The sequence below is a fragment of the Neoarius graeffei genome, chromosome 21, assembly GCF_027579695.1.
Source record: "Neoarius graeffei isolate fNeoGra1 chromosome 21, fNeoGra1.pri, whole genome shotgun sequence".
Taxonomy (NCBI): Eukaryota; Metazoa; Chordata; class Actinopteri; order Siluriformes; family Ariidae; genus Neoarius; species Neoarius graeffei.
In genome coordinates, this window is record NC_083589.1 from 45427454 (window position 1) to 45453109 (window position 25656).

The window sequence follows — 25656 nt, forward strand, 5'->3', positions numbered from 1 at the left end:
AATAATCGCTTTGCTGTTTCACTCACCTTTGTAATTTCGCTTGCCTTTTACTTTTTATCCCATGCAAACTGAACATGACAAGAACTGGATGTCACAAAAACTGTGACAATAAATTGAAATCAACCAAAAACATTATTGACTGATTGCCTTCTTACATGTCTGTACAGTTCCAGTAAAAAGTTTGGACACACTTACTCATTCATAGGTTTATCTGTATTTTGACTATTTTCTACATTGTAGAACAATACTGATGACATCAAAACTATGAAATAACATATGGAATATAACTGTAATTATGTGGTAATTGTAGTAATCCATATTATGTCAAGAACCGCTCAACCAAGTAAAGAGAAACGACAGTCCATCATTACTTTAAGACATGAAGTGTCTTTTCATTAAAAAAAAAAGGTTGAATTAGAAGGTGTGTTCAAACTTTTGACTGGTACTGGATGCTAATGATCATATATTTGCACTGGAATAATGTTGGGTAATGGCCGCTATTATAATGTTCTTGCCAACTGTGTCTAAGGTCAGACAGTTGGGAAAGTTTGAGGCAAGGTCAGAAAGAGAAATGTAGAGGAATAGAACATATAGGAATTAGAAATATTCATGTTTAATCAGATACACTTAAGCCTTTACCCTATTTGGGCATAAAAGCTAAATTTTGGGGTATGTGTATGTACGTGAGTGTAAGGTCCAGTGAGACTTGTACCAGACAGATATTTGCATCTAGTCATGAGATCTAGATTTTTAAATAATTCATGTCAGCTGCCTAGGTACCATGCCATGGTTAAAAAAAACCCCTGATGTTTTAGGTCATAGGCATGAGTCAAAAACACGTGCATGTCCATGGGAACAAACATTCACGCTACTGTCGAGTGGAGACTGGGCTATAAACAACTCATCTGATACACAGCAATCATAGCCGTATGCCAGGGTGTTAAAAATGAACATATCACACATGCCAGTCCTTAAAGACCTGTCTTTTGTGCTTGTCAGTTGTACCTATTTATCATGTGTTTTTCATGCTTAACTAAAAATGCAAAATATAAAAATGTAGCCACCTAAATATGTCTCTATTAAATAAATAAACAAGTTTGCTCCCCTTAAAAAGTTACAGTGTAAATTTTAGAAAAACAAATATTAAGTGAAGCCCTCTTGCAAGTGGCATGGCTAGTCAAATTTAAAAAAAATAATAATAACCCATCAGACTTTAGAGCTTGAGGGAAGAGAGTAAATTGGACCATGCTCAGGTCAATGTAAAGTTCACCATCTGTATGCCTATAGAACTTCACAGGCAATGTGCTGAGATTTGATATGAGATTTGTAAACCCTTGTGCCAGATCTGTTCCTCTGAGATTAAGGCTGTACTGCTGAAAAGTCTTTTCCAAGTAACATGAACACGAGATGCACAATTTTGAAAAAATAACGTTCCAAGTCAAATTATAAAGACATGCTGGCTACAGTCTAGAGACAGATGGGAGTTTGAGAACTGCTTTGCATTACACTTCCATGTGAACAAAGTTTGAACACTGCACAATAATTTGACTGATATGTCTATTAAACCTCAATAGCCTGGGTTTTGCTGACTCACTGAGTTTAATCAAGTGTTTACAGAACAAAGTTATACCATGACCAAGTCTCTGTGACCTAAAATGTACATAGTATGCTTTTGCTTTGGTCAGTCAGGTGACGCTAGAGTTACACGAAAAAGGCTAACAACTGTGATGATTTAATTACAAAGTAGTTTTATTGCAACTCATACACTTATCACGAAATAATAGTTTTATCATGAACTCAACAGAAAATAGAATTTCCTTTTGTACAAGTCAGTATTTTGTAACACGTAAAGCCCTTTCTTAAGTTACAGTAATTGAGTGTTCATCTTTCAAACACACTTAAACACATCATCGCACTATGCATCCAAACAGACAGTGATGTACAGTACGAGTTTGAATTAATGTGATGACTTGTGAATCAATGTTGCTAAGCTCACCAATATCACAGTCATTTATGTTTAATTATACAGCAGTTAGATCTGGTCCACTAATGTGATGGGTCAAGCAGTGTTCCAAGAGTGCTTATAGAATCGGGAAATCGATTTTGATTTTGTATAATCGCACCAGGACATTTCACTGTGTGTATCACTCCACTCATGCATGTTAACCACATAAAATTCCACCTTGTAGTTCAAAATGGCTATTACAGTAGAGTGTTAGTGATATTGGGGGCACGGTGGTGTAGTGGTTAGCACTGTCGCCTCACAGCAAGAAGGTCCTGGGTTCGAGTCCAGCAGCCGACAAGGGCCTTTCTGTGTGGAGTTTGCATGTTCTCCCCATGTCCGCGTGGGTTTCCTTCGGGTGCTCTGGTTTCCCCCACAGTCCAAAGGCATGCAGGTTAGGCTAATTGGTGGCTCCAAATTGACCTTACAGTGGTGCTTGAAAGTTTGTGAACCCTTTAGAATTTTCTATATTTCTGCATAAATATGACCTAAAACATCATCAGATTTTCACACAAGTCCTAAAAGTAGATAAAGAGAACCCAGTTAAACAAATGAGACAAAAATATTATACTTGGTCATTTATTTATTTAGGAAAATGATCCGATATTACATACCTGTGAGTGGCAAAAGTATGTGAACCTTTGCTTTCAGTATCTGGTGTGACCCCCTTGTGCAGCAATAACTGCAACTAAATGTTTCTGGTAACTGTTGATCAGTCCTGCACACCGGCTTGGAGGAATTTTAGCCCATTCCTCCGTACAGAACAGCTTCAACTCTGGGATGTTGGTGGGTTTCCTCACATGAACTGCTCACTTCAGGTCCTTCCACAACATTTCAATTGGATTAAGGTCAGGATTTTGACTTGGCCATTCCAAAACATTAACTTTATTCTTCTTTAACCATTCTTTGGAAGAATGACTTGCGTGCTTAGGGTCGTTGTCTTGCTGCCTGACCCACCTTCTCTTCAGATTCAGTTCATGGACAGATGTCTAGACATTTTCCTTTAGAATTCGCTGGTATAATTCAGAATTCATCGTTCCATCAATGAGGGCAAGCCGTCCTGGCCCAGATGCAGCAAAACAGGCCCAAACCATGATACTACCACCACCATGTTTCACAGATGGGATGAGGTTCTTATGCTGGAATGCAATGTTTTCCTTTCTCCAAACATAATGCTTCTCATTTAAACCAAAAGTTCTATTTTGGTCTCATCCATCCACAAAACATTCCAATAGCCTTCTGGCTTGTCCACGTGATTTTTAGCAAACTGCAGATGAGCAGCAATGTTCTTTTTGGAGAGCAGTGGCTTTCTCCTTGCAACCCTGCCATGCACACCATTGTTGTTTAGTGTTCTCCTGATGGTGGACTCATGAACATTAATATTAGCCAATGTGAGAGAGACCTTCAGTTGCTTAGAAGTTACCCTGGGGTCCTTTGTAACCTCGCCGACTATTACACGCCTTGCTCTTGGAGTGATCTTTGTTGGTCGACCACTCCTGGGGAGGGGAACAATGGTCTTGAATTTCCTCCATTTGTACACAATATGTCTGACTGTGGATTGGTGGAGTCCAAACTCTTTAGAGATGGTTGTGTAACCTTTTCCAGCCTGATGAGCATCAACAACACTTTTTCTGAGGTCCTCAGAAATCTCCTTTGTTCGTGCCATGATACACTTCCACAAACATGTGTTGTGAAGGTCAGACTTTGATAGATCACTGTTCTTTAAATAAAACAGGGTGCCCACTCACACCTGATTGTCATCCCATTGACTGAAAACACCTGACTCTAATATCACCTTCAAATTAACTGCTAATCCTAGAGGTTCACATACTTTTGCCACTCACAGATATGTAATATTGGCTCATTTTCCTCAATAAATAAATGACCAAGTATAATATTTTTGTCTCATTTGTTTGACTGGGTTCTCCTTATCTATTTTTAGGACTTGTGTGAAAATCTGATGATGTTTTAGGTCATTTATGCAGAAATATAGAAAATTCTAAAGGGTTCACAAACTTTCAAGCACCACTGTAGGTGTGAATGTGAGTGTGAATGGTTGTCTGTGTCTATGTGTCAGCCCTGTGATGACCTGGTGACTTGTCCAGGGTGTACCCCGCCTCTTGCCCATAGTCAGCTGGAATAGGCTCCAGCTTGCCTGCAACCCTGTCGAACAGGATAAGCGGCTACAGATATTGGATGGATGGATGGATGGATGGATGGATGGATGGATGGATGGATGGATGGATGGATGTTAGTGATATCATCAGCAAGCATGGAACATCTTAGTGCTTAGTATAATCGCACCAGGACATTTCACTGTGTGTATCACTCCACTCATGCATGTTAACCACATAAAATTCCACTTCGTAGTTCAAAATGGTTATTACAGTAGAGTGTTAGTGATATCATCAACAAACATGGCATGCCATACACAGGAATGTAACTTTTGACTTAAAATATTAAAGCTCGTCAGACAAAGACGAAAAGGAAGAAGGGACGCCAATTTCACCAGAAGCACAGAAATGTACAAATCAATGTGAGCTAGTTAGTCAGCTCTTGGGCTATAAAATGAGTGTGGCTTCTTTGGGATCTATTTCCACTAGCGGAGTAACAGTAAACAAATCTTTTGGCCATATTGTGTCCAAAATGTCAGTTACTCTATAATAATTTATGGTTAATAGAATTGTTGAATAAAATCAAATGCCTACACCGAATCACAGCTGTACCAATATTCAGTATAACCGCACATTTGCTCATGCAGTATTGCTTAATTATCTGAGCAAGACAAAAATCGTGATCATGAGTTAAGCATGGTTAATAGTGCAGAAGTGTTTTTCATCACCTTATAAAACTAGGCTCGATTGCCCAATTGAAAATTGATTTAAGGCACGGTTTCCAGTAATACAATCTTAACATAAACTTTGATCATATTAACATATTACAGTTATGCTGTTTAGAAACATTTTACCTTATACTGCATTTACGTTACCAAATTAGTGATGGAGGAGACTGTAAGTGACGTATTAATGCACCACTAATCATCATTACTATGTGTGAGGTTGGGGGAGGTAATTTTTTTTTATTTTGTTGTGCACTAGATGTCCTTGGCGGCACTGTTGCCTCACAGCAAGAAGGTTCTGGGTTCAAGCCCAATGGCCGACAGGGGCCTTTCTGTGTGGAGTTTGCATGTTCTTCCTGTGTCTGTGTGGGTTTCCTCTGGGTGCTCTGGTTTCCCCCACAGTCCAAACGCATATGGTTAAGTTAACTGGCTACTCTAAATTGCCCATTTGTGTGAATGTTTGAGAGGAAAAAACCTCTATAAATAATCTAGTAGAAGGCAACAGGAAACCACTACTGTAATTCTTCCCTAGAAACTAAGACCTGCAGAACACGAAAGAAGAACTGTCCCCACCAGGATAGGAACATCTGACAGTTTAGACCTTGTGGGAACATCTGGCTAGTCCCCATAAGGAAAACTGCTTGAAACATGAAACAGTTTTGTGTGTGTGTGTGTGTGTGTGTGTGTGCGAGTGTGTATCTGCTAACCTTACATCCCTCACAAGCATGCACTCCATAATGGAAACCTGAGGCACGATCGGAACATACACGGCACTCGAGGTTTAAGGGACTGGGGTTGATCTCATCCTGCCCTGTCACTGTTCCACTGGCTGCTGAAGATGGACTAGAGGCTGGGCTCAAAACATCTAAGGAAACACACACACACACACAGTTGTTTCATCACTGTTAAAATAAAAGAACAGTCTTAAACATTATACATTTCTGTGTGCACTAGGTGAACGCTGAGTTTAAATGATTAAAATGCTTATTTTAAGTGTATTCCTCGATGTTCAATCCACGTTCACATATTCCATGAAAAATTCAGGGCCTGGTCTGTGGTTTTCATTGAAAAAGAAAATCATAGTACATAAGAACACTGGTATTTGGAATGTGTGCTTCATAAATGTATATGAAGGCAGCAGTCTTTTCAGAGTCCCTAGTCTCAGAATATCATGGAATCTTTCATTTTAAGGCACATTATTCAGTAATCACTATGAATCTTTCTTTAACTATAGTTAAATCAACAGTAGAAGGGAATTTTATTTATGACAGTGAAGGCAGTAAGACCTGTCAGTGGGTTCCAAGAATTTAAGAGGTTAAAAAAAAGTAGGCCTGAACTGACTCTTAAAATCACTTTAAACCTACAATATATGTAATATATCAATGTAAGTCTATTTTTAAGACATCCAGATAAAAAAATGGTTCAAAATATTGATTAACATCACTGGACTATTAAAGGAAAATCAACAAACAAACAACATTTGAAAATACAATATACATACTAACACTTAAAGGTCATAGGCAATGGTCGGAGATGAAACGTAGAATATCAACTTTATTGTCGAGAAGAACGACCCAAAAAGCGAATTCAATCTTCCTAGTGTCTAATTTGCACCCTAAAATTGAATAAAACGGTTAAAATATGCTGTTTTACCCAACTTCCGAAGGTTTGTTTACAACCCCTATTCCAAAAAAGTTGGGATAAAGGACAAATTGTAAATAAAAACAGAATGCAATAATTTACAAATCTCAAAAACTGATATTGTATTCACAATAGAACATAGACAGCATATCAAATGTCGAAAGTGAGATATTTTGAAATTTCATGCCAAATATTGGCTCATTTGAAATTTCATGACAGCAACACAGCTCAAAAAAGTTGGGACAGGGGCAATAAGGCTACGTTTACATTACGTCGAATCAGCGGATCATCAGATTAATGTTCTTAAAACGATTCGCGTTTACACTAAAACCGTTAGCCGTGCACATAGCAACGCCAATACGCGGATACGCTCGGCTCCGCAGGCATCCTGCGCTCCAAATCACTCCGCCCTGAACAGCGAGTGCCCTCTGGAGGGTGCGCACTCCGGCCCTGCGCAGCTCACACAGCGCGCGAGTGAAGTGAACAAGCCACGATTCGGGACTGAGCCGCTGTGTGTGTGATCCCAGCGCAGATCACTTATTACTTGCAAGTGGAAGGATGGCAAGCCTAAAGACAATCATAACTACACAATGGGCAGTATTTGCATCAGTATTTGCAGTATTTTCATACTTTTATACTCTTTAATGAAAGGTGATACAAGGCGGAAGTCCGCGCCGTTTTTCAGCAGTCGCGTCACATGACCAACGCCAGCGAATCAGGAAGGTGGATGTCACAGTGATGTTGTCCAATGAGACGCCAGCTAGAGCTCAGCACAGCGTATTCGCGTATTCTGAATGTTTACACAGCACCGGACCAGATACGATCTAGATTGAATACGTGGACGCTGGCGGATTTCCGTTTCCTGGCTTTTCCAGGGGGTTTAATGTAAACGGACAGTGCATCCGCGAAGAAAACGAGACAGATATGGTCTAATGTAAACGTAGCCTATGAGGCTGGAAAAGTTAAAGGTACAAAAAAGGAACAGCTGGAAGACCAAACTGCAACTCATTAGGTCAATTGGCAATAGGTCATTAACATGACTGGGTATAAAAAGAGCATCTTGGAGTGGCAGCGGCTCTCAGGAGTAAAGATGGGAAGAGGATCACCAATCCCCCTAATTCTGCACCGTCAAATAGTGGAGCAATATCAGAAAGGAGTTTGACAGTGTAAAATTGCAAAGAGTTTGAACATATCATCATCTACAGTGCATAATATCATCAAAAGATTCAAAGAATCTGGAAGAATCTCTGTGCGTAAGGGTCAAGGCTGGAAAACCATACTGGGTGCCCGTGATCTTCGGGCCCTTAGACGGCACTGCATCACATACAGGCATGCTTTTGTATTGGAAATCACAAAATAGGCTCAGGAATATTTCCAGAGAACATTATCTGTGAACACAATTCACCGTGCCATCCGCCGTTGCCAGCTAAAACTCTAGAGTTCAAAGACGCCGTCGTATCTAAACATGATCCAGAAGCGCAGACTTCTTCTCTGGGCCAAGGCTCATTTAAAATGGACTGTGGCAAAGTGGAAAACTGTTCTGTGGTCAGACGAATCAAAATTTGAAGTTCTTTATGGAAATCAGGAACGCCGTGTCATTCGGACTAAAGAGGAGAAGGATGACCCAAGTTGTTATCAGCGCTCAGTTCAGAAGCCTGCATCTCTGATGGTATGGGGTTGCATTAGTGCGTGTGGCATGGGCAGCTTACACATCTGGAAAGACACCATCAATGCTGAAAGGTATATCCAGGTTCTAGAGCAACATATGCTCCCATCCAGATGACGTGTCTTTCAGGGAAGACCTTGCATTTTCCAACATGACAATGCCAAACCACATACTGCATCAATTGCAGCATCATGGCTGCGTAGAAGAAGGGTCCGGGTACTGAACTGGCCAGCCTGCAGTCCAGATCTTTCACCCATAGAAAACATTTGGCGCATCATAAAACGGAAGATACGACAAAAAAGACCTAAGACAGTTGAGCAACTAGAATCCTACATTAGACAAGAATGGGTTAACATTCCTATCCCTAAACTTGAGCAACTTGTCTCCTCAGTCCCCAGACGTTTACAGACTGTTGTAAAGAGAAAAGGGGATGTCTCACAGTGGTAAACATGTAGCCTGGCTAACGCGACTTCAAAGCTCTCCGAGCTATTGGTCTGGCCAAGATATTAAGCCCAACCGTTTCCCAGAGCCCGTGGTTGACCCGCCTCCCTGAAATGCCTCAGTTTGCTACTGGTCGAAGCCAGAAAAGGCTGTGACGAAGCTTAAACCAATCACATCACTCTTTCCTCTGACATATGTGACGCGATGGGGCTAACTGGTAGATTAAACTCTTACCGAAGCCGGTCGGGAGCAAGGCGAAAACGTCCTTCCTTTCAATAAATACCTCCAGGGCTGCTCTTTGCTCCGTTTTCAATGAGAACTTCCCGCTGAATGCTTTCAATACAGCATCTATGCGTAATAGATGCGGAAGCGTGAATGAAGCGCTTCCGGCATAGATTCTGTAAACAATCTATGGCTTCCGGTCGCAGTTCTACTATGTCAGTGCCTTGAACACGCCTCTACCCAGGGCCGTTGGAGATGCTCAAAGTTGATTGGTTCCCGATTTTTCGGGAGCTTGGAAGAGTTGTAGATAGCTTGCCTGGCCAGACTAAGCTCGCAACAGGCCCTCGTGTTGCGTCACGCTTAGGATGGGTGGGCCCAGGCTAGTAAACATGGCCTTGTCCCAACTTTTTGAGATGTGCTGTTGTCATGAAATTTAAAATCACCTAATTTTTCTCTTTAAATGATACATTTTCTCAGTTTAAACATTTGATATGTCATCTATGTTCTATTCTGAATTAAATATGGAATTTTGAAACTTCCACATCATTGCATTCCGTTTTTATTTACAATTTGTACTTTGTCCCAACTTTTTTGGAATCGGGGTTGTACATCTCACTTATGCGCACTTTCACTGCCAGGGGACCGTCGTCTTGACGTCATTCAAGCCAAACAGACTGGGAGCAGTTCTGTGTTTACTTGCGAACTAAGCACACGTGTACGGACTTTGGTCATGAGAGGTTGTGTAAAATGTCTGAAAGCGATAGCGATTTTGAAGTAGGAACTCTCCAAATTGAATATCGAGAGGTGAAACCATATATGTATGAACCTATGGCCGTTGCGAAGCAATCGGTGAATGTGGCTCACTGGTTTGACCGTGCAGCCACGGAATCGGACAGCAACTCGGCCGACTCTGATCGCAGTGACCCCGGACCTCAACAAGACTCGCGCCCAAACGGTTTATCCTGGTAGTTATGATAAATTCTTACTTTCCTTGTAATACTAAATAAGAGCCCTTTTGAAGAATAATTAAACCGCCCTCCCTAGTGGATATAGGTAATGATTACTTGACAGTATGCCGGTAGGCCACATTAGCCTGCCATTCACGGCATTATACTATTTATAGCCTACTATAGGAGTAGGACGCTTCTTTGCTTTGCTCCTGCTTTCTTGATCTTTATTTCTATACTTTACTTTCTCATTTAATTTCCACTATTTTTTTTTCTCATTTTATTTTTCATCTTTATAAGCTTTTAATTTAATTTTAATTTAATTTCCACTATTTTTTTTGTTTTTTTTTTCATCTTTATAAGATAAGTTAGTTTTTAAAACAAAATGCCAGGGAGCAAAAAATCCTGCAGAAAATGCATGGAACTAGAACAGAGGATTTCTATTCTGGAATCAAAGATTGATGCTCTGCTAAAGACGGACGAATTAAAAGCGATATCTCAGGAAAGGAGTACAGAAACAGTGGCTGAGAATGCAGAGATTGCACTCCGACAGACCAAGGACATTGCAGATCAAGTGGAAGAATTCATCAATCAAGCTGGGCAAAATGTGAGTACAGAAAACTGGCAAATGATGGGTGGTAAGCCCAAAAATAAAAACAGAAGAGTAATTACTTCAACACCAGCTCGTTCTACAAATTACAATAGGATCTACAATCCTATGGAAAATCCACAGCCCATAAGGCTTCAGAACAAATTTGAATGCCTCAGGGATGTGGAAGAGGATTTTTCAAGCGGACAAACACATAGTAAAAAGAGATCGCACCAAGATCGAAGAGCTGTGGGAAGAGGCAAAAAGCAGCTCGTAACACCACCTGATCCCACGACCCTTGTTCTTGGTGATTCCACTGTAAGACAATTAAAAGGTTATGGGATGATTATTTGTTGCCTTCCAAATGCATCCATCTCTGACACCAAAGACAGCATTTTGAAACTCATGTCCGAGCATAAAACTATTAAACGTATTGTTGTGCATGTGGGAGCAAATGATGTTTTCAGAGAACAGCTGTTTGTCCAAGATGATTTCAGAAAACTTTTTTCTGAGCTCTATAAGACTGGAATTCAATCTTTTATCAGTGGCCCACTCCCAGCGAGAAGAAGTTTTGCTTTTTCTCGACTCTTCAGTCTTAACACCTGGCTTGGAAAAACTTGTTTTTCATTTGGTATGAACTTCATAGACAATTTTAACCTTTTCTGGAATCGTAGGGAATTTTACAAGCCAAATAGCACTGAACTCAGCTGGATTGGAGCCAAAGTCTTAGTAGACCATTACAGACTTGCAATCTTTTCTCAGCCAGCATTGAGGAAAACAGTTGATAAGATGTCGCAGACTGACATAGTTACAAAGCCTAAACAATCATCTTTGCAAGTCGTCATCAAGGACACACAGACATCTGACCTGCAAGACTCCCAACATTCAAAGACAGAGGACTCCACTTCCCCTCGGATGGATTTCCCAAATAGCATGAAAAAATTGCTCCCAATGGCTACACTCTCTTTTTCCAGCCCAAATCTGTCGCGACAAGCAGTTTACCCAGTTCATCAAAATTGTGTTCGCCCAGGACTTTCAGCTGGCTACAAATCTTTTTCACCATCCAAAAGATACATGTCATCTCCAATCCTTTCACCCTCAAACCAAATGGAACATTTAGAAAGTCTTGTTTGATGTACTCTGGGTCCCTGCAAATGGGTGTAGTGTTGAAAACCAGCTGGGACCCAATGTGCCTATGCCACTCTCTATTCCTGTGTTGATAAGAAACAGAAAACATAGAGCACATTTAACCCTGGGGGTGAACCAATCTAATCTCCTTCCTGTTTTAAAACAGCATCAGAGTGCACAAGCAGATATTACTTCTAGACTTTCTGTAAAGCTAGCTCTTCTGAACGTTAGATCACTTTTAAACAAGTCATTTTTAATTAATGATCTTATTTGCAAACACAATCTTGATTTTTTGCTTCTAACTGAAACCTGGCTGGATCAAGCAAATAGTGCTACCACCCTTATTGAAGCAGCTCCCCCAAATTTAAATTTTTTGAATGTTACCCGACAAGGGAAAGGTGGAGGGATCGCAAATATATTCAAAGTCTCTTTTCAATGTAAACAATCCTCACTTGGTGATTTTACGTCCTTTGAACACTTATGTGCACTTGTTACATGCTCTCCTAACATATTATTATTAACTATTTATAGGCCTCCGAGACATTCAGCCAAAGTCTTTCTTGAAGAGTTTGGTGAACTGTTATCAGTCATTTGCTTAGAGTCTGATTGTCTTATTATATCTGGGGATTTTAACTTGCATGTAGATAATACTGATAACATTTATGCCAAAGAACTACTTGCAATTATTGACAACTTCAACCTAGTACAACATGTACAGGGGCCGACCCACTCTCGTGGTCATACTCTTGACCTCGTTATCACAAAGGGTCTTACTGTTTCTAATACTGTTGTTGACCTGGCCTTATCCGATCATTTCTGTGTTTTCTTTGATGTTTCTATGTCTCCTCACATTCAGAACAGCTCAACGACTATAGGTAGGAGAGTCATAAAAGACAACACATGTGCTCTCTTTGAGCAAGCTCTCTCTCAGAACTCAACCAAAATGTCAGACTCTGTAGATGATTTACTGGAAATTTTTAATTTAAATATGACCCAAATTATGGATGATATTGCTCCATTCAAAATCAAAAGAGTCAATGATAAGCAGAAAGCACCATGGAAGCAGTACCCGGCTGTTAAACTGCTAAAGAGAGAATGTAGAAAGACTGAAAGAAAATGGCGCAAATCTAAACTTCACATCCATTATCAAATCCATAAAGAGATGCTTTGTAAATTATAATTATGAAATTCGTAAAGCAAGACAGTCTTTCTTCTCCAACATCATCAGCAGGAATATGAACAATGCCCGTGTGCTATTTTCAACAGTAGAGAAGCTAACTAATCCCCCACCACAATTAGCACCTGAACTTCTCTCAGTTAATAAATGCAATAAGTTTGCATCCTTTTTCAAAGGTAAAATTGATAAAATACGGCAGAATATTCCTCATAATATATCTCAGTTGCAAAAAATTGAAAAACTGCAATCACCAATGACACAGATAGATAACTTCAACACAATGTCAGAATTTTGTTTAATTGATTATGAGACTCTTGAAAAAACTGTACAAAATCTCAGTTCCTCAACATCTGAATTGGACATTCTGCCCACCAACTTTTTTAAGTCTGTTCTTCATCTTATAATTACAGATGTGCTTCAAATTATAAATACATCCCTGGAGACTGGCGTTGTTCCTGTGTCCCTAAAAAAAGCCGTTGTAAAGCCCCTACTTAAAAAAAAATAATCTGGATCCTTCAGTATTAAATAACTACAGGCCAATATCAAATTTACCATTCATTGGGAAAATCCTTGAAAAATTGTCTTCAATCAATTAACTGCCTTCTTGATATCAAACAGCCGTTTTGATAATTTTCAGTCAGGATTTCGTGCCAATCATAGCACTGAAACAGCGCCGATTAAAGTTATAAATGACATACGTCTTAATACTGATGCAGGCAAAACATCGGTCCTGGTGTTACTGGACCTCAGTGCAGCTTTTGATACTGTTGATCACAGCATACTGCTATATCGACTTGAACACTGGGTTGGATTGACTGGTAAAGTTATCAATTGGTTAAATTCACACTTAAAAGATAGAAGCTTCTTTGTTACCCTGGGAAATTGTTCCTCAACGTCAATGTCCTTGACCTGTGGTATCCCCCAGGGGTCGATTCTTGGACCATTACTTTTCAAACTTTATATGCTCCCACTTGGGCAAATTATCGATAAAAATTCAATTTTGTATCACTGCTATGCAGATGACACCCAAATTTATTTTGCTCTATCACCTAATGATTATGCCCCCCTTGAATGTCTCTACCAGTGTATCGATCAAATCAATAGCTGGATGTCACAAAATTTTCTTCAGCTGAACACAGATAAAACAGAAGTAATTCTATTTGGAAAAAAAGATGAAAGACTCAGGATTACCACTATTCTTGACACAAAAGGGATTAAAACTAAAGAAATGGTTAAAAATCTTGGTGTTTTCATTGACAGCGAACTAAACTTTGACAGTCACATGAAAGCAATCACTAAAACGGCATTTTCTCATCTCATCTCATCTCATTATCTCTAGCCGCTTTATCCTTCTACAGGGTCGCAGGCAAGCTGGAGCCTATCCCAGCTGACTATGGGCGAAAGGCGGGGTACACCCTGGACAAGTCGCCAGGTCATCACAGGGCTGACACATAGACACAGACAACCATTCACACTCACATTCACACCTACGGTCAATTTAGAGTCACCAGTTAACCTAACCTGCATGTCTTTGGACTGTGGGGGAAACCGGAGCACCCGGAGGAAACCCACACGGACACGGGGAGAACATGCAAACTCCGCACAGAAAGGCCCTCGCCGGCCCCGGGGCTCGAACCCAGGACCTTCTTGCTGTGAGGCGACAGCGCTAACCACTACACCACCGTGCCGCCTAAAACGGCATTTTATCACCTAAAAAACATTTCCAAACTAAGAGGACTTATGTCAAAAAATGATCTGGGAAAACTAATACATGCCTTCATCTCTAGTAGGGTTGATTACTGCAATGGCCTTTTCACAGGCCTGCCAAAAAAGACCATCAAACGACTTCAGCTGGTTCAAAATGCAGCGGCTAGGGTTCTCACACGAACAAAAAGAACAGAGCACATTACTCCAATTCTAAGGTCCCTTCACTGGCTTCCTGTAAGCTACAGAATTGACTTTAAAGCATTGCTGCTGGTATACAAATCTCTAAATGGTACAGGGCCCAATTACCTCTCTGATATGTTGCAGCGGCCTAACCCAATCAGATCTACCAGATCGAAACAGAAAAATTTACTATTAAAACCAGTTGTTAAAACAAAGTATGGTGAAGCAGCTTTTAGCTACTATGCAGTACAGCTATGGAACCAACTGCCAGAGGACATTAAAAATGCTCCTGCTGTTGGCAGCTTCAAATCTAGGTTAAAGACCAAGCTGTTTTCAGATGCTTTCTGTTAAATAATTAATATTGTCTTCTTTACATTTTTTATAATCTTTACTTTCTCTGCATGTTTTAAATTTACTTTAACTTTATTCTATTTTATTCTTTATTCTACTCTGCTGGTTTCTTTTTTCTCCTCCTATTTGAACTACTACTTCATTTTATTATTTTATTTCTACTATTGTTTAATTCTTATTATTTTCTTTTAATTCTTTTAATTCTTTTAATTAATTGTTTTAGAATAAAAATAAAATTATTTTATGTAATTTTATTTCTCTATTGTTTACTGTTTTTGTTTTTACTTCTGTAAAGCACATTGAACTGCCATTGTGTATGAAATGTGCTATATAAATAAACTTGCCTTGCCTTACTCTAAGTGAGGAAATATCCCTTTGTCTCATTTCCACAATGATTGTACAGGATCCCTCAGGATTCTTGACTTGTCAATTGTAAGCAAAAGTAAAAATGTTTACCTCCAATCTTTTCCTTTTTGCTTGAGCGTTGCTGGTCCGTTTCTTCTTTGACTGCTTGATTTTGTTTCACGCGCGCAATCCACTCTCTCCGCCTCGTCTCCTCTTCCAAAAAAAGCCAACCCTTTGGCTTCACATGCACAATCCACTCTCTCCGCCTCATCTCTTCTTTCGGAAAAATCCAACCCACTCTCTCCACCTCTTCTCCTTTTTCGGAAAAAGCCAACCCTCTTGCTCTGCCTTTTCTCCTTCTCCGGAAAAAGCCAACCCTCTCACTCCGCCTCTTCTCCTTTTCCAGAAAAAGCCAACCCACTCGCTCCGCCTCTTCTTCTTTTTCAGAAAAAGCCAATCCTCTCGCTCCGCCTCTTCTCCTCTTCTGGCAAAAGCCAATCCACTCTCTCCGCCTCTTCTCCTCTCTCGGAAAAAGGCAAAAACTTTTTCCTGAACCAGTCCCATTGTTACAGTTCACTGCACAACAATAAGGCATGGTTTTTGTTTGGAAATTCCTGAATGCACGTCTGCACTCAAGCCGAACGGCAATGCAAGTAAACGAAAGTGGACTCAACTCAAGTGGTTTGTTTGTCTTGAATGACGTCACGCGCCAAGTGGTCACGAAAATCGCCGAACAGAAATTCGCCGCGATCCGCACTAACTTATTTTAATTATTACTTATTAACAATACTTCTTGGGATCAGAAGAAAATTACAAAGGGTTTTTTAACATATAAAGTTTCAAATGTGCATAAAATAAAACCGTTGCCTATAAGCTTTAAAATGCAGTTTCAGTGTGTATGTTTGTATGTGCTGTGTTCATATGTGTTTTATAGACATACGCACCGAGAGTAGCAGAGCTGTTGAAATTAACGCTGGATTCCTGGAAGTCAGGCAGGTAAAGCAAGTTGAAGGTGTCATCGCTGAAGGATCGAGAGTTGTCCTCAAGCACCTCCATTTCCTTGATTATTTCCCCACACAGAGGGCTGTCCAACACTATTTCCCCTGCTGAGAGCAATGGGCTGAATGGATTGGGCATGTCTACCATGATGCTGGGACACGGTACTACAAGCACTGGATCACTCATCAGACTGGAGAGAGAAAAAGAATCACAAGTCTAGATTACAAGGTTAATAAACAAAGAGTCCACCAAACATCACATTTTGATTTGTCAGGCCAAATGGCACAGATGCCACAAAGGTTCAACAACCGCACATTCAACCAACTATGACATGGCAATCACAATGAGATATGGTCTTATCCATATAGCTGGTAGTGTGACATCTTATCTCACACATTGACCAAAGATGAAGTGTTCCATGTCTCAGGACCTAAAGGAGACATGCCAAACAGGTAAGTAATAATTTACAAGGTAAGACAGAAAATTTAGATTTTAGAGCAACTGTGACATCAGGTGTATGTGAATAGATCCCCTTATTGATTGTACCATTGATTATCACTATGCCTCTTTTCTTACACACATGCACAAGCGCACAAGGCCTTGCTAATAAAATAACACACTGAACAATATATCAAATCTCCTTAAAGGCATTACTATTACTTTTTCCATGCAAAATATCACCAAAATTTTATATTATGCTGAAGTTTGTTTTGCTTTCATACCCTGTGTCCAAAATCGCTCACTTGTTCACTACTCCCTATATAGGGAATTAGTATATAGAGGACTATATAGTGAGCTCATTGGTAAAATGAAAAAACGCTTTTGGACACTAGTACGTCATGCTGGTATTTATGTCATTACTGTCACACAATTAAAACATGCCAGATCAGTCGACTGGTGGGTTTTCAAAATAATAAATACATGCATGTATTTTTGTGATACATATTATACTGAGCGTATTTCCCACATTAATCAATACAAAATACCTGCATCTTTCAGTTTTTTTTAATCAAGGCTGAATACTTTCTTCTTTGACACTGCCTTTTATTAAATCAAATTTGAGACTTTTAATTTGATTTCTTTCAGCGCGACAATGCATGATGGGATATATTGCTTTGGTTAGTGACCATCGGTTGTAAGCTACTTTTTGTGATGCATTGTGGGATACTTTGAGTGCACTACTGTATCTCATTTCATCTCATCTCATTATCTCTAGCCGCTTTATCCTTCTACAGGGTCGCAGGCAAGCTGGAGCCTATCCCAGCTGACTACGGGCGAAAGGCGGGGTACACCCTGGACAAGTCGCCAGGTCATCACAGGGCTGACACATAGACACAGACAACCATTCACACTCACATTCACACCTACGGTCAATTTAGAGTCACCAGTTAACCTAAGCTGCATGTCTTTGGACTGTGGGGGAGCACCCGGAGAAAACCCACGCGGACACGGGGAGAACATGCAAACTCCACACAGAAAGGCCCTCGCCGGCCCTGGGGCTCGAACCCAGGACCTTCTTGCTGTGAGGCGACAGCGCTAACCACTACACTGCCGTGCCGCCCCTGCACTACTGTATATAGGGTGTAAATAATCCTCACTAAGGTTTCGGACAGCACTACAAAATGGCGTCCCCACTATATAGTGCCCTATGTAGTGCCCTATATAGTGGGTAGGGAGCGATTTCGGACACAGAGTTAGATATTATGACATGCCTATCTTGCAGCCAATAAAGAAATATCAAATATCACATAACTATTGCTCTGTGTAACTCGATCACAACTTGATGGAAAAGGTATCCTGATAACACTGACAATAAATATCCAACATCAAACAAACCGTGTTCTTCTGCTGCATCGAAAGCCTGTGTCTCCAGAGCTCTGTCCAGCCTGGAAAAACCAACTGCAAGGGGTTCCCAACTCAGGTCTGCTCTTTACTCTGAACAACTCACATCATATAAAGCTAGAAATCTTACCCAACTGCTAGCATCTTCCTTGCTGCAGCTTTTAGGGCAATCTAAAAGGAGAGCTAAAGTGGCTGTTCTCTGAACAAATGATCCTGAAGCTTCCACAGGAACAATAATACATATTCCCTGAACCTAGGTGTATCAAACATGCACAGACAAGTGTTGCCACATGCATTCTCACTGGGGAGCCACACAGGCAGACATCAGTTTTGGGAATCTAGATTAATGACTAGGAAGTAATGGGTACTTGGTTTTTGTGTGGACTCTAAAATGAATTTCCAAATTTTTGCAAGTAAACCATACTTGTGAAGAAAGAAAGAAAGAAAGAAAGAAAGAAAGAAAGAAAGAAAGAAAGAAAGAAAGAAAGAAAGAAAGAAAGAAAGAAAGAAAGAAAGAAAGAAAGAAAGAAAGAAAGAGCTAGCCTTGTTCTATTTAACCCTTACTAGGAGAAGAGAACTTCCAAAAATGTCACAATTATATAGAATTTCCAATAAATATCCCTGTCATACAACCATCTTTCCCTTTCTTCTTCCTGCCTCATACATGGACCACATGTACACCATATGAAGCTATCTGCTTAGCAGCTTGTGTGCATAGTTGAAGCATCATCTATTCTACCTTGGTGAGAATATTTTTACATGGCAAGTGCCTTTTCTAATGAAACAATATGCAAGTCTGTGGCATCCACTCACTTCAAATTGCTTTTCCCTTGATAGTATTTCTGACCTTCGTAGCGAGACAACTTGCTAGCTGACGTTGTTCTACTGAGAACTTATGATATTGCATTGGCATGCACTGGCAAGATGTTAGCTATACTTTTAGAATTGGAACAATCACAATAAGCTACAAAAGTTCATCTTTTGCCTCCTATTTTCTACAAGTGGAACACTTAGGCCACTGCTATATCAAAAAGGCCTACAGAATCCTACTTGTGGTTTCGATCGCTAGTGGTCAAAATACCCTGACGGCTTCCTCGCAAAGCAGATCTGCTATCCCGCAACCAGATCACCTTTGCCTGTGGGTTGAATGAGTACATGGGCCATGTATGCCCTTTAGTAGAAAGTGTTCACCATTCACAGGCATGCACTTCTTTGGCTGGATCCAGTGCATTGGCTGATTTCTGATAAGCAGACTTTTCTTCAGGGGCTAATAGAGAGTGGCATCTACACTAATGGTGTATCTGGTGGCAACTGCAGCGCACCATATAATTATGAATGACATCTTTCTGGGGTCTCATAAACTTATTACACTCAGAAAAAGGAAACTGGCTTGCTGTTACATTTACGTAAGTGTAGCATGTATTTACTATGAAATAAATTCATGTTTCCAAGATGAACATGATTAAATCGTGTAGCATTTGCATGAAATTCAACAACCTCACATGAATTAGATTAATTCATGTTAAACTGAACCGAGGTTATCTACTTTTAGTGCGTAACCGGGAAAATCAAGGCCATTATCACGGAAGATACCGCAAGAGAAGAAAGATAATAAAATAAGGGAAGCAATGTGCTCTATTATTTATCAGTTTTTCATAAAAAAAATGGAAGCACAAACTATTTTCTATTTTTGTGTTGTTTGCAAGGAATTGCCAGTGTTAATTATTTTTGCACTATCGTTACCTATTTTGGGAAACAATTTTATGGCAACATCTTTTGTTTGTCTTGTGTTATGTTTCCACTATTGACGCCAAACAAGCTGTAAACTTAACACTTAACGCTTAAATTGCAGTCATTGTTCACTGTAAATGTTGTGCAAATGTTCAAATGGAATGTGATTACAAAGACATGGGCACATTGTTGTAGGGGGGGCTGCCAATCCGTAGCCATAGTAACCATCTTCCCCCTTTCACTGTACAGCATTGAACACACCAATCCCTGTACTCGATGCCATGTTCTATCTCCGCCCATTCTTCTGACTCTCTGTAATGGTATTGGATACAGAGATGATACTGGATACCAAATACAGTGACGTCACGACTGTGCTTTAAACCCGCGGCGGAATCGAAATTCTTTCTCTCTGGCAATGGGTTTCCACGCGTGAAAGAGAGACGTCGTTGCATCTGTACTGCAGGAGAACAAAGGACAAAGAACGAGCTATTGATACCGGACCTTTAGCCAAAGTTCAGTGTATCTGATCTTCGCATAGTTGCAATAACTAAACCGGTTAGTTACTGCAGCCCACGCAGTATTTTAAAGAGAAAAGGAGACAGGATCCCTTTTCCCTTTCACAACGTCGAGGAACTACAAACAAGATTCCTTCCAGATCATCGGACAACCGACGGGACACTGAAGATCTTCAGCTGATGAACTGTAAAAGTGAAAGGAACAGAACTGTTTTCTCCCTGGACCTGCACTCCGCGCTGTCTTCAGATAACAGACGGCAAAATTTCAGTCACCAAGCAAGAGCGATCTCAAGTAAGGCTAGCATCTGGGCAGTTGTTGGTCTTAGTTGTGGCTAGTTAATGTGAAGAGTGTTGTTTATTTGAATTCATTTATGGTTTAAATGTACGCATTTTGATTCACATGAAAGTCAGTCTTAGACCACGTGTTGTTTGATTTACTTTGTTTACTATCTGTATTTAGTTAGATCGTGCATGCGTTCTCTCTTTCTCTCTGTTTTTAACTCCCTCTGTCGCACTATACTCCTCAACATTGGGATTTCAGGAGTAGCTAAGGTTGAGTAGAAGTTTGGCTTTGAGGCCTAGCACAAAGGCTCGCGCATTCCATTCACAGCCTCACTCCCCTCCTCCTTGTCGTGCACCTGCGCACGCCCTCTCTCCCTAGCTCCTCCTCATCTCGTTAGTGGGCAGCTGCGCACATGCACGCACATGCCTACACTCACACACACACACACACACTCTTATACACACACATACTCATACACACACTCTCACACAGACACACATAAACATGTGATTTCCCTCTCACATTGTAACATTCACTTGCCCCTACACTGAACACTTGCATATAGCTTATTACTTCTGATCACCACTCGTGCCTTAGTTATCATCATATGCACTACTGATTATTACCTGTATACACTGTATCACCATTTATATTGAATTATTCCTTGGCTGCTATTGTTGCTATATCTGATCAGTATTAGTCTGCTAATTCGTGTCAGCTATTTCAATAAATGGTATCTTTGGAATAAACTGTGTCCTGTCTATTGCTACAACATTCACTGAGTGCCAACCTCTGCCAAACAAGTATTCTAAGTGCCTTCGCCCATTTGGTTGTTATATGAATGTTACAGATCTAGAGTAAACATATTATATTAGAGCTACAATACTCACTAAACTATAGCAACATCACCACTAAGTTATTCCATTGATTTTAACAGTTTAGCTATAAACTATTAGACACTTGAATTAATGATCAATGAATTTATGAGACTGATCCCTTTTTACGAGACTGATTTGATAAGCCTATTGCACCTACATTGTTACACTTAAATACAGTTACGGTTTTATTGCAAGGTCTCCTGTTTGTGTTTTGTTCCCACCCTTGACACTAAGCAAGGTATAGATTTTGTTGTTTATATTCAAAAGTTAGTCTTTGAAGTAACATAACTGAATCATGGAAAGTAAGTTTGACTGAATCTTTATAGTTAAGTTGAATCGACCCTAATAAAGTTTATCGACTGAACCCAAGTACATCAAGTCGGACCCAACCATAGTAAATAAGTTAATTCAACTGAAATAAATTAAATTGATTCAACCCAAGTACATTAAGTTGGACCAACAGAACTGCTTAATGTTCAAAGAAAGTGATCTAATTGTGTGGAAATACTTTCCATGATTTTTTTATGTTCATTCAAAGAATCATTTTTTTTGAGTGTAAGAACTTATGAAAGTGGTGACGCACCTCCATATGCCACAGATACACAAATGGAGCAATCTAAGGCTCTTGGGAAATGAGGAACTTGGAGACATGCTTGACAACTCAAGGCGTGTCTTATTTTTCTTTAACTTCACTTTTCAGTGACTTCAGTCTGCTCTGTGCATGAATGCACTCACACACATACACACAACGTTGGATTGCTCAGTTCGCTCTCTCTGGTTACTGGCTTCTCTGCAAGAACACAGGAGACACACATAAATAAAGTGCCAGTAATCAAACACAGGTGAAAATCCTCATGTGTTACCTGACGGTTCTACCTGACTCCTTGCCACCTACAGCCGACGCTTGATCACTTCCCCGCTGCCACAACAAAAAACCCTGCTGTGGTATCTCCCACTTGTGCTGGAGTCTCTTAAGGCCCTTTCTTATGACTCTATACATAATGCCAAACTGAAATATGTGTCTCAGCAAACTACCTTTTTGCCCAAAATCACTTTAGAAAAAAGAGTGGGAGAACTTCATGCTCTGGAGATAATCTTCACTTGCATGCGTTGGTGGACAGATAACTTTAAGGTGGCCTTGTGGTTAAGCTAATGGATTTCTGCTTGAGGTCATATCACCCAGTTCTGTAAATTAATTGACTGACCTTGCAATGCTCCATCATGACAAGCCTGCAAAACATTTCTTGTTGCGCTCTCTATGCAACCTGTGGTATTACTTGCCGGAGTCCCTGCTTGTACTCGGTGCAATATGTATACTGTTCCTACTTATTCAGGTGACATTGGGCATACCTAACCACCTGTGTTTTCTTTCTCTCCCCCCCACCCCAAATCTGTCCCTCTGAGTTACATGGAGTCAACAGGAAATCTTTTGGTGGAGACGGTGGGGACCTCGACTGGCTATCATAGCCTGCAGGGAATCGGCCGTCAGACATTCTGTCGCATGTCCCAGACCCGGTGAAATGTAACTGAATTGTCTTGACCAGGCCTAAGGGTCCCATCTGCATCTCATCATTGCTGAGGAGTGTGCTCCCATCACCCAATCAAGCATCCAGCCAGAGCAGGTCATGATATATTTTTTACCATATTAACATGCCATTGTGTGTTATGCCTGATGTAAAGACTCTCGTCTCTGCGAGCCTACCACACAGATTTAATACTTGTCATTTTTAGGGCATACCTAACAACGTGTTTTCTTTCTCTCTCTCTCTTCCCCCCCCCATCTGTCCCTCTGAGTTACATGTTGATCCTGGGATTGAGATGCTGGCCTCTTCTGCCCCTCGGACCTGCTTGGTCCATCCTGGTGCCCTGTGTCTGGTCGGAGTTTTATCGCCCCACTCCTGTGAAGGACGGCCCCATGAGGACAGTTGAGGGTTATACCTGTTAAAACTGTTAATATTATAGTCAGGCTGTCTGTTGTTGCCCAAATGAGGATGGGTTCCCTTTTGAGTCTGGTTCCTCTCGAGGTTTCTTCCTCATGTCGTCTGAGGGAGTTTTTCCTTGCCACCGTCGCCACAGGCTTGCTCATTGGGGATAGATTAGGGATAAAATTAGCTCATGTTTTAAGTCATTCAAATTCTGTAAAGCTGCTTTGCGACAATGTTTATGGTTAAAAGCGCTGTACAAATAAACTTGATTTGATTTGATTTGATTTATTACTTACAGTGCCTTGAAAAAGTATTCATACCCCTTGAACTTTTTCACATTTTTCCACCTTACAACCACGAACTTAAAAGTTTTTTATTGAGATTTTATGTGATAGACCAACACAGAGTAGCACATAATTGTGAAGTGAAACAAAAATGATAAATGGTCTTCAAAATTTTAAACAAATAAAAGTCTGAAAAATGTGATGTGCATTAGTATTCAGCCCCCCTGCGTCAATACTTTGTAGAGCCACCTTTTGCTGCAATTACAGCTGCAAGTCTTTTGTGGTATGTCTCTACCAGCTTTGCACATCTAGACACTGAAATTTTTGCCCATTCTTCTTTGCAAAATAGCTCAAGCTCAGCCAGATTGGATGGAGAGCGTCTGTGAACAGCAATTTTCAAGTCTTGCCACAGATGCTCAATGGGATTTAGGTCTGGACTTTGACTGGGCCATTCTAACACATGAATATTCTTTGATCTAAACCATTCCATTGTAGCTCTGGCTGTATGTTTAGGGTCATTGTCTTGCTGGAAGGTGAATCTCCTTCCCAGTCTCAAGTCTTTTGCAGCCTCCAACAGGTTTTCTTCCAGGATTGCCCTGTATTTAGCGCCATCCCTCTTCCCATCAACTCTGACCAGCTTCCCTGTCCCTGCTAAAGAAAAGCATCCCCATAGGATGATGCTGCCACCACCATGTTTCACAGTGGGGATGGTGTGTGCAGGGTGATGAGCAGTGTTAGTTTTCCGCCACACATAGCGCTTTGCATTTAGGCCAAAAAGTTCAACTTTGGTCTCATCTGACCAAAGCACCTTCTTCCACGTTTGCTGTGTCCCCTACATGGCTTCTGGCAAACTGCAAACGGGACTTCTTATGCCTGTCTTTCAACAATGGCTTTCTTCTTGCCACTCTTCCAAAAAGGCCAGATTTGTGGAGTGTACGACTTATAGTTGTCCTGTGCACAGATTCTCCCACCTGAGCTGTGGATCTCTGCAGCTCCTCCAGAGTGATCATGGGCTTCTTGGCTGCTTCTCTGACCAGTGCTCTCCTTGCTCGATCTGTCAGTTTAGGTGGATGGCCATGTCTTGGTAGGTTTGCAGTTGTGCCATACTTTTTCCATTTTTGAATGATGGATTGAACAGTGCTTCTTAAGATGTTCAGAGCTTGGGATATTTTTTATAACCTAACCCTGCTTTAAACTTCTCCAGAACTTTATCCCTGACCTGTCTGGTGAGTTCTTTGGTCTTCATGATGCTGTTTGTTCTTCAGTGTTCTCTAACAAACCACTGAGGCCTTCACAGAACAAGTGCATTTATGCTGAGAGTAAATTACACACAGTAGGACTCTATTAACTAATTAGATGACTTCTGAAGGCAATTGATTGCACTGGATTGTATTTAGAGGTATCAGAGTACAGGGGGCTGAATACTAATGCACACCACATTTTTCAGATTTTTATTTGTTTAAAATTTTGAAGACCATTTATCATTTTCGTTTCACTTCACAATTATGTGCTACTCTGTGTTGGTCTATCACATAAAATCTCAGTAAAAAAATTTTAAGTTCGTGGTTGTAAGGTGGAAAAATGTGAAAAAGTTCAAGGGGTATGAATACTTTTTCAAGGCACTGTAACTGGACTGTGGCTGTCCAATCCTAACTGCTCCATTATCTAAGACAAGACTGGCCCTCTGGGTGGTGACATCATCACCTGGGCTATAGATGGGCAAGATGCCTCGGTGAGAATTTTCCAGGGGCAAACTATGATAGTTGTATTACTAGCCAACAATGTGTCATATGTCACTTTGTTGGAAGATCTCAGCATTCAGTAGAATGAGCACATGATATCTAGGTAATTCTCATCAATGGTTATCTGGGATTCATACAATCATGAGTACATGCGTAACTAGTGTTTTGTATGGAAGAAAGAAAGAAAGAAAGAAAGAAAGAAAGAAAGAAAGAAAGAAAGAA

The 25656-nt window shown here is 40.5% G+C and overlaps 1 protein-coding gene across 4 annotated transcripts in view; it reads right to left on the reverse strand.

Annotated features, from left to right (window-relative positions):
- Positions 1-25656, reverse strand: part of pparaa (peroxisome proliferator-activated receptor alpha a) — a 45199-nt gene that overhangs the window by 14816 nt on the left and 4727 nt on the right. The window contains exons 1-3 of one of the 4 annotated variants that reach the window (XM_060903218.1): positions 18071-18249; positions 16180-16424; positions 5549-5706 (exon numbers count right to left, since the gene is read on the reverse strand). The exons of 1 other annotated variant lie outside the window; for it this stretch is intronic. In XM_060903218.1, the coding sequence (XP_060759201.1) occupies positions 5549-5706; positions 16180-16420 (399 nt within the window). In that variant the 5' untranslated portion in view covers positions 16421-16424; positions 18071-18249. Of the gene's footprint in view, positions 1-5548; positions 5707-16179; positions 16425-18070; positions 18250-25656 lie in introns of those variants that run through there. 2 more of the 4 variants (XM_060903219.1, XM_060903217.1) reach the window with 2 other exon arrangements.